Genomic DNA, 10,515 nt, shown 5'->3' on the forward strand with positions numbered 1-10,515 from the left:
TTGCCTCCTCCTAGCCAACCGTTTGCACTTCAAAAAGGTATGTGATCCACTCGAAATTTTAACCCACATTATACCTTCTTAAGTTATCATCATCTATCATCACCCCATTATGCATTTGTGTCGTCTTTGTCCTCTATTTCCATTCCTAAGACTACAGGTGAAACACTTTCTCATTCTGGATGGAGGCAGGCTATGGTTGATGAGATGTTTGCTTTACATGAGAGTGGTACTTGGGAGCTTGTCTCCCTTCCTGCCGGTAAATCTACTGTTGGTTGTCGTTGGGGTTTATGCAGTCAAAATTGGTCCAGACGGTCAGGTTGATCGACTTAAGGCTCGCCTTGTTGCCAAAGGGTATACTCAGATATTTGGGCTAGATTATAGTGACACTTTCGCTCCTGTGGCTAAAATAGCATCTGTTCGTCTTTTTCTATCTTTGGTTGCCGTTCGTCATTGGCCTCTTCATCAGTTGGACATTAAGAATGCTTTTCTGCATGGTAATCTTGAGGAAGAAATCTATATGGAGCAACCACCTGGTTTTGTTGCTCAGGGGGAGTCTGGTAGCCTTGTATGTCGATTTCGTAGGTCACTCTATGGTCTGAAACAATCTCCTCGAGCTTGGTTTGAGAAGTTTAGCACAGTAATTCAGGAGTTTGGCATGACTCGTAGTGGAGCTGATCACTCTGTGTTTTATCGGCATTCTGCACCAAGTCGATATATCTATTTGGTTGTTTATGCTGATGATATTGTTATCACTGGTAATGATCAAGATGGTATCACCGATATGAAGCAACATCTCTTTAAGCACTTCCAGACTAAAGACCTTGGCAGATTGAAGTATTTTCTAGGTATTGAGGTTGCTCAGTCTAGATCAGGTATTGTTATTTCTCAACGCAAGTATGCCTTAGACATTCTTGAGGAGACAGGAATGATGGGATGTAGACCTATTGACACTCCTATGGATCCGAATGTTAAACTCCTTCCAGGACAGGGGGAGCCACTTAGTAATCCTGAAAGGTATAGACGACTTGTTGGAAAGTTGAATTATCTCACAGTGACTAAACCTGACATCTCTTTTCCTGTGAGTGTTGTAAGTCAGTTTATGACTTCTCCTTGTGATAGTCATTGGGAAGCAGTTGTTCGTATTCTGCGATATATAAAGTCAGCGCCTGATAAAGGACTACTCTTTCCATGAGCATATCATTGGATATACAGACGCTGATTGGGCAGGATCACCCTCTGACAGACGTTCGACATCTGGATATTGTGTTTTAGTAGGAGGTAATTTGGTGTCATGGAAGAGTAAGAAACAGAATGTGGTTGCTCGATCTAGTGCAGAATCAAAAGATCGAGCAATGGCGACAACAACTTGTGAGCTAGTTTGGATCAAACAGTTGCTAGGAGAACTAAAATTTGGCAAAATTGATCAGATGGAACTTGTGTGTGATAATCAAGCGGCTCTTCATATCGCATCAAATCTAGTGTTTCATGAAAGGACTAAGTACATTGAGATTGACCATCACTTTGTCAGAGAAAAGATACTCTCGGGAGATATTGTTACGAAATTTGTGAAGTCAAATGATCAGCTTGCAGATATCTTCACCAAGTCCCTCACATGTCCTCATATTAATTACATCTGTAACAAGCTAGGTACATATGATTTGTATGCACCAGCTTGAGGTGGAGTGTTAGAATAGAAATAAGTATTTCCTACTTAGAATAGGAATAGGAATAGGAATAGGAATAGGAATAAGAATAGGAATCCTAGTTGGAAAAGGATTCCAATGTAGTGTCTATAAATAGGGTCTCAATGTAACTATTTAGATACGCAATTCAATAATATTTTTCTCATATATTTCTCACTTACCCCACCATGCTTTGTTTCCGTCGTCCTTGATGGCTGTGCGCTAGACATTACTAGCCCCGGATAAACACTGCCATACCGGCATCATCATCCAAGGCACAATGGGTACAAAGAGTGGTGGGGTGGCTCTGATACCACTGTATAACAGGGAGAACCACACCCCATAAGCTAGCTATTATGGTAGGAGAGCCCAGGGTAATAAATACCCCACATTAACACTTTATTGTACCAATGTGGGACTTTGCAATGACCATAACAACTACGCAAGATGCCATTCTGCACCGGCAAAGTTTTTCCATCATGATGTCAAGCTTTCTTCCCAGATCATCAATCTTTACATCAGTGGCTTCAGATTTCTTTCGTATTTCAGCCATGTGATTCTGCAATTGCGACTCGAGTTTCTTCATGTTATCCTCCACCGATTTAGATCTTGTCTCTGTAATTGTTATCTTTTAAGGCCAGGATTATGCTTTGATACCAATTGTGATATACTTGCAATGTGTGTAAATTGCAATCCAGGAATAGGACAGAAATGGAATTTTATTGAATGTGAATTCGATACAATGTAACCACATTTGAATGATGAAAATGAAGAGGGTAATTCTAAGCTTAATACTCCATTACAAGCTTGAGTTCCTCTGTAATTTCCCTAAAAAAATTAGGAAGAAGAAGGTTTGAAGAGATGAAAAAACATTAGAGAGAAGATATTTGGTGGTTAGGATTTTTACCAGAATTCGTATAACTGTCCAGCTCTAGTCTGTTAGGTATTTAGTTAGCTGATGCTAATCCTTAGCCGTAGATCATGACTTCCCATTTTAATTCTGCACCGTACGATCACAATTCGTGTGATCCTTCCTTTATTTGCTGGCTGCTCCATACATATACACGTGTCCCTCTACATAGTCTCATTTAATCTTTATGCTGACAAACCCTAAATTAGTTTCCCAATTCAGCTCCAACATAACACATAGAAGTCGACAATCTCTGTGACTGTAGTCTTTTCTGTATCAAAGGGGAGGGAAATGTTAGCTATGTTTTACTGTACTGTGAACGACAGCAGATTGATGGTCTTATGCCTGCCAAAATATTTAAAGGTTTGGATAAATGCAGGAAATAATAGTGGGGTAATCAGGTCCTATTTTTAAATGTATGTCTCATCAAAATAAGTCAGTTTTACAATGCATGTTTCCGTACATTTGGTTAGAGAGAAAGATAATTTTTCAATGAGAAGTAAGGGCCGTTTTTAAGGCCTGGATTGTCTAAACTTCCTTTTCGATTGGGTTTAATGAGAAGTTACCTACTGAGTCCTATATTTTTCTGAATTTTCTGGAGGAACTTCAAATTGTACCCCCCTCCCCCTTTTTCCTTTTCTTACTACTACTGTTTCATTACATATTATATGCACTTTGGCACAAATAATATCACAAAGGGTTTTCTTTTCAAGAAAAAAAGAAATAATACTAAGGAGATTTATACCCCCAAAATTACACCTCAATTAAGAAGTATAAAACAATCTTCGTCAAATATAGAATCCAACTAGGTTGGGGTCGAATCCCACTGGGAATAAAGCGAAAACTAAGAACAAAATGGGAAATATGAGAATTTTGGGTTTTGGTTTAATATTCACTTTTTGACCAGTAACAATGAACAATACCACTTAATTTAGAATCAACCAGAGAGAATTAACCATGATTGTGTTCACCAAGACTGTTTGACCATTTTCGGGTTAATTACAGAACTTCATCTTGTGTTGTTAGTATATCAGTTTATCAAACTTATGTGACACTTAATTATTTCTAACGACATTTAATGCATATCACTTTTATTCTTTTGAACTAAAAGTGTTCCATTCATTTCAACAGATAAATACTCAAGTTGGTTAATCTTGCTACAACATTAACCATTTGACGAGTCCAAATCCTCGAATTCTTGTTTTTAACTTTTTTTCTCCAAGTTTTAGCCTTTTTACTCGAACAAGATGAACTTTAAGGAAGGTTTTAATGTTTGCAACCATTAAAAGTCAATTAAGATGAAAGAGGTAATAAGGTATACAAATACAACATCCGATTTATTTCATAAAAACCCTATTTTTAGGTCAGTCGTCATGGATTCCACAACCCTTGGTTGTGGGGTGTAGCCACTCATGATTAATGAAATATAATTGCATTCATTCAAGAAGTAATTACTTACGAGACTTAAAAGACAATCAACACTTGATTCAATGAATCAATGTAATTCTCGTTCAAACTCCGTTCAAGCGTTATCGTCTTCTTCGCTAAAACAAAGATCATAAAATAAAACCCTAAAGACACTATTTATAGTTCTAGGAAATTTTAACTTTAAAAATAGAAAGAAGAAGTCTCGAGGCTCATCTGACGCTGCGTCTGATGTGACGGGACGTCGCCTTAGCGTCGTCTGATCTTCAGAGAGTGCCTTAACCCTACAAGTGTGACGCCGAGCCTAACGGCTCGTTGGAGATCTGACGGCATCAAATCCACCTCCGCTTTAACTTCAGAAGGTGGATCAACTCTGCATGTGTGACGCTTGGTCTGACGGCCCGTGGTAGGCCTGATGGTTTGTCGTCCTTGCTGTCAGAAAACTTCAGAAACTTGGGCTTTTCTCTGCAAATGTGACGGTTACCCCTGATAGCTCATCACAGGTCTAACGGCCCGCCGGAGCTTTCCTTTAGCAACACTTTGCTTCATCTTACTTTCTTGTCTTGGCTAATCCTGTCCAACACAGTAGAAACACTATTAAAAGACACTTTTTTGCTCAAGAACTCACAATTATTCATAACTAAAAGAATCAAACGTGAGATCACTTTTGGTAAACTCAGAGTGGAAAGTGGATGATTAATTTGGTAATTTGTTATTCTCACTTGGTGGCTTACATGAAGGCATGCGTTTTTATTATTCAGGCTGATTGGCCTTTTCTATTGTGCTTATTTCCTGCTAGCTGGAGTTAGACTAATATACGTTCTTTTGTGTAGACTCTGACTAGTAGTTATATCTACAATACTTCTTGCTTATTACATACGATCCTCTTTGACTTCCTATAATGCTTGTGATATATTTTGACTTTCAAGAAATTCGTGAGTACTAATTTATTGCATTAAGTTATCTTATATAATCTGTATCCTAAAATAGTCCTTGGTTTGTTCATACCCAGTGGGGAAAGCGGAGCTGGCAAAACTGAAACAGCAAAGATTGCAATGCAATACTTGGCTGCCCTTGGAGGTGGTAGTGGAATAGAGGATGAGATTCTGAAAACAAATCCGATTTTAGAAGCCTTTGGCAATGCTAAAACTTTAAGAAATGACAACTCAAGTCGATTTGTAAGTAGTTTTCCTATAACCAGAACTGAATTTTTACATTGTAATCATTTTTCAAGATGTCTGCCGAGTCTTTGAGAAATTGCTGGCTATTTATCGACAGGGGAAGCTTATTGAGATTCACTTTAGTGAGACTGGAAAAATATCTGGGGCTAATATTCAAACATGTAAGACAGCAATCTGTATGAGTTCATTGAAATGAAATTTTTGTACTAAAGTCAAATCAAGTGGCTGACATGTATTTGTACTTTTCCTTTGACTGCTGGCATTGTTTCTCGATCTTCACAGTTCTACTTGAAAAGGTACTTTTTCCCTTTGAGTTGCCTTGATCAACAGCAAATCTTATTTTTTGTAATGTACACTTAATGAATATGTTTTATGGAACAGTCCAGAGTGGTTCAATGTAGCGAGGGAGAAAGGTCATATCATATATTTTATCAGCTCTGTGCAGGAGCTCCAGGAGCTCTCAAAGGTATGAACTGATAAACATATACGAGGGTGAGATTTTCATTGTATGATCTCTCAATACATTTTTTCTAGATGTTTTTCCTTTATGATTTGGCTGTTATATGTTTGCTCCATAATTTTGGTTGACACTTCCATTGTTTATAGTAAATGTCATAGAAACTGTTAACTACCTGTGGATTATCTTCAGAAGAAGATAGTTCGCCTTAGTTACAATGCACATTAGCACATGCAAATGCAGCTTAATATCAATATATGAAAGGTTTTGGACGAGAATTGCATGTACAAAGCAGGTACAACTCAACAAAAATGGAACTTGGATTGAATGATAGTATGTGCTAGATTTATAGTGGTTTCTGATCGGTACTATGCCTAATATAAAACTTAAATCCGAGTACTTTGTTTTGAAGTTACAAGTTATTACTATATTTGTCAGACACCTTAGGTGTTATTTCATCTCTCTTTGTGCGTCATCTGCAGAAAAATTAAATTTGAAGGATGTGAGTGAGTATAACTATTTGAGGCAAAGCAATTGCCACTCAATTTCTGGGGTTGATGATGCTGAACAATTTCGTATTGTAATGGTAATATTCTTCTAGTCGCCAAAGTCATGTTTGATCCTTATTCCATGAAAAAATGATTTCACCTTTTATCTTTAAGTCAATTGACTTTTGATCTTGTTTGTTTCCTTAAAACTTGTTGAGAAGCTAAATATGGAGTGTTGTTTTAGGAAGCACTCGATGTTGTCCATATCAGCAAGGAGGATCAAGAGAGTGTTTTTTCGATGCTAGCTGCAGTTTTATGGCTTGGAAATATCTCTTTTACAACTGTCGATAATGAAAACCATGCTGAGCCAGTTGTGGATGAAGGTATTTGGAAAGTAAAAAGATAATCACTTCAGCTATTTGCAGCCTTTCCGATTCCTAGTAGGCGGTAGTTTTTTCCTTTTGGGTAATGTCTTTAGGGATTGTTTGCAATTATTTCCTCCTGTCAGTCTTATTCTCACTTGGACACCTTCCTTTCCCCCTTTTGATTTGTAATACTTTGTGTGAGAAATATATGAGAAAAATATTGTTGAATTGTGTTTTAATTATTACATAGAGAACCATATTTATAGACACTATGATACAATTCCTTACCAACTAGGAGACTATAAATATTCCTATTCTGTGTAGGATCGTGTATACCTATTCTATTCTAACACTCCCCCTCAAGCTGGTGCATACAAATTATATGTACCTAGCTTGTTACAAATGTAATTAATACGAGGATCGGTACAACTTGGTGAAGATATCTGCAAGTTGATCATTTGACTTCACAAATTTGGTAACAATATCTCTGAGAGTATCTTTTCTCTCACAAAGTGACAATCAATCTCAATGTGCTTAGTCCTCTCATGAAACACTGGATTTAATGCGATATGAAGGGTCGCTTGATTATCACACACAAGTTTCATATGACCGGTTTCTCCAAACTTTAGTTCTCTCAGCAACTGTTTGATCCAAACTAGCTCACAAGTTGCTACAACCATTGCTCGATATTCTGCTTCTGCACTGGATCGAGTAACCACACTTTGTTTCTTACTCTTCCATGACACCAAATTACCTCCTACTAAAACACAATATCTGGATGTAGAACGTCTATCAAAGGGTGATCCTGCCCAATCAGCGTCTGTATATCCGGTGATATGCTCATGGCCTTGATCCTCGAAGAGTAGTCCTTTACCAGGAGCTGACTTTATATATCGTAGAATATGAACAACTGCATCCCAATGACTATCACAAGGAGAAGTCATAAACTGACTTATAACACTCACTGGAAAAGAGATGTCCGGTCTAGTCACCGTGAGGTAATTCAATTTTCCAACCAACCGTCTATACCTTTCAAGATTACTGAGTTGCTCCCCCTGTCCTGAAAGGAGTTTAACATTCGGATCCATAAGAGTGTTAATGGGTTTACATCCCATCATTTCCTGTCTCCTCAAGAATGTCTAAAGCATACTTGCGTTGAGAAATAACAATACCTGATCTAGACTGAGCAACCTCAATACCTAGAAAATACTTCAGTCTGCCGAGGTCTTTAGTTTGGAAATGCTGAAAGAGATACTGCTTCAAATTAGCGATACCAACTTGATCATTGCCGGTGCTAACAATATCATCAATGTAAACAACCAAATAAATACACAGATTTGGTGCTGAATCCCAATAAAACACAGAGTGATCAGCTCCACTACGAGTCATGCCAAACTCCTAAATTACTGTGCTGAACTTTCCAAACCAAGCTCGAGGAGATTGTTTCAGACCATAGAGTGATCGACGCAATCGACATACAAGGTTACTAGACTCCCCCTGAGCAACAAAACCAGGTGGTTGCTCCATATAGACTTCTTCCTCAAGATCACCATGCAGAAAAACATTCTTAATGTCCAACTGATGAAGAGGCCAATGACGAACGACAACCATAGATAGAAAAAGACAGACTGATGCTATTTTGGCCACAGGAGCGAAAGTGTCACTATAATCTAGCCCAAATATCTGAGTATACCCTTTGGCAACAAGGCGAGCCTTAAGCCGATCGACTTGTCCATGTGGACCAATTTTGACCGTATAAATCCAAAGACAACCAACAATAGACTTACTTGTAGGAAGGGAGAAAAGCTCCCAAGTACCACTCGAATGTAAAGCAGACATCTCATCAATCATAGCCTGCCTCCATCTAGTGTGAGAAAGTGCTTCTCCTGTAGTCTTAGCGATAGAAATAGAGGACAAAGATGATATAAAGACATAATGGGGGTGAAGATAAACGATGATAACTCAAGAAAGTATAATGTGGATTATTATTTCGAGTAGATCGTGTACCTCTTTGAAGTGTAATCGATTGGCTAGCAGGAGGCAAGGCCGCAGTGGGAGCAGGGTCTGGCGCATGACATGAATCATTTGAGACTATTGTTGGACGTCGATGATAAGTTAGGAGTGATGGCACTACAACTGGAGATGGAGAAGTAACCGTTGATCCCTCAAAAGTCGGTACATGCAAGACTTGAGGTACGGGTAAGACCTCAAAGACATCAGGATGATCAGAAGATGTGTAGTAAGGTTGAGATTCAAAGAATGTTACATCGACAGACATAAGATATCGGCGGAGATCATGTGAATAGCAACAATACCCTTTTGAACTCGAGAGTAACCAAGAAAGACACATTTAAGAGCACGAGGGGCTAATTTATCTTTTCCTGGGGATAAGTTATGAACAAAGCATGTGCTCCCAAATACACGATGAGGGATAGAATAGAGATGTGACTGAGGATACAGTATGGAATGTGGAACCTGATTCTGAATAGAAGATGAGGGCATTCTATTGATTAATTAACAAGATGAAAGTGCTACATCACCCCGAAAACGCAGCGGAACATGGGATTCAATGAGGAGAGTGCGAGCAGTCTCAATGAGATGCCTATTCTTTCTTTCTGCTACACCATTTTTGCTGAGGAGTGTATGGACAAGATGTTTGGTGAATAATTCCTTGGTGAGACAAACTCCTGAAACTGGGATGATAAGTATTCTAAGGCATTATCACTACGAAAAGTACGAATAGAAACACCAAACTGATTTTCTATTTCAGTAAAGAAACTTTTGAATATAGAAAATAACTCAGAACGATCTTTCATTAAGAAAACCCAAGTGCATCTCGAATAATCATCAATGAAACTAACAAAATAACGAAATCCTAAGGTGGAACTAAATCTACTAGGACCCCAAATATCAGAATGAACTAATGAAAAAATAGACTCTTAACTCCCCTCAGTACCATGTGAAAATGTGGCACGAGTGTGTTTCCCAAGTTGACATGACTCACAATCTAATTTAGATAAACTAGATAAACTAGGCACCATCTATTGCAGTTTGGATAGACTCGGATGTCCCAAACGTTTGTGAATGAGGTCCGGAGGATTTGTAACAAAGCATGCTGTGAAGCAATTTGAAGTGGTAAGATAGTAAAGGCCTTGTGATTCATGTCCTGTGCCAATCATCTGTCCCATACTGTGGTCCTGCATGAGAATAAAATCATCAAAAAAGGTTATGCTACAATGTAGGGCACGTGTCAAACGACTAACAAATGCCAGATTAAAAGGAGAACCAGGGACATAAAGAACAGAGCCTAGAGTGACAGAAGATAGGGGTGTGGCTTTTCCAGCCCCTTTTGGTTTTGTTTGGATCCCATTGGCCAAAGTAATAACAGGAAGAAATTGTGAATAAACAATATCTGACAGAAGTGATTTGTTACCAGAAATATGATCAGAAGCGCTCGAGTCCATGACCCATGATCTATGATTATTAGACTGTGAAACACAAGCAAAGGAATTACCCGCAACAACATCATGTTGAACAACCGAAGCTACTTGTGGAGACGTTTGCTTACTTGCTCGACATTGAAGGAACTCATCATATTCTTGATTGAGCAATATGAGCATTATGGGATGGTCGATCAGGCGGAGCAACAAATGCTTCTTGTGGAGATGTCTGCTTACTTGCACGATTACGAAGGAACTCATTATATTCCTTTAGAGCAACAAAGTCATAACTGGGTGGTGGACCATGCAAAGTATGACATTTGTCACAAGTGTGTCCAGATTTATGACAATAACTACACTTCGATCAAGGTTTTCCAAGACGACCTCCTCCTCGTCGATTCTCCATAGATTGATATGCTCGTTTTTCTATGGTTTGAGATGCGAGAGCAGATGAGCCAATGGTAGGTGATGAAATTACTTTGTGGCTGGGAGGCGCGGCAAGACAAAGTAGACGAGAGTATAATTCATCGATTGTAGGAATTGTAGGGCTAGCTAAAATCTGATCAC

The 10,515-nt window shown here is 38.6% G+C and overlaps 1 protein-coding gene across 1 annotated transcript in view; it reads left to right on the forward strand.

The window, feature by feature from the left end:
* The window catches only part of LOC102601244 (myosin-1), a 40,260-nt gene that overhangs the window by 11,988 nt on the left and 17,757 nt on the right, over positions 1–10,515 (forward strand). The window contains exons 6-11 of the mRNA XM_006345239.2: positions 5,030–5,195; positions 5,296–5,359; positions 5,481–5,494; positions 5,580–5,664; positions 6,138–6,241; positions 6,388–6,526. Coding sequence (XP_006345301.1) covers positions 5,030–5,195; positions 5,296–5,359; positions 5,481–5,494; positions 5,580–5,664; positions 6,138–6,241; positions 6,388–6,526 — 572 coding nt within the window. The remainder of the gene's footprint in view (positions 1–5,029; positions 5,196–5,295; positions 5,360–5,480; positions 5,495–5,579; positions 5,665–6,137; positions 6,242–6,387; positions 6,527–10,515) is intronic.

This window comes from Solanum tuberosum, unplaced genomic scaffold (assembly GCF_000226075.1).
Source record: "Solanum tuberosum cultivar DM 1-3 516 R44 unplaced genomic scaffold, SolTub_3.0 scf00066, whole genome shotgun sequence".
Taxonomy (NCBI): Eukaryota; Viridiplantae; Streptophyta; class Magnoliopsida; order Solanales; family Solanaceae; genus Solanum; species Solanum tuberosum.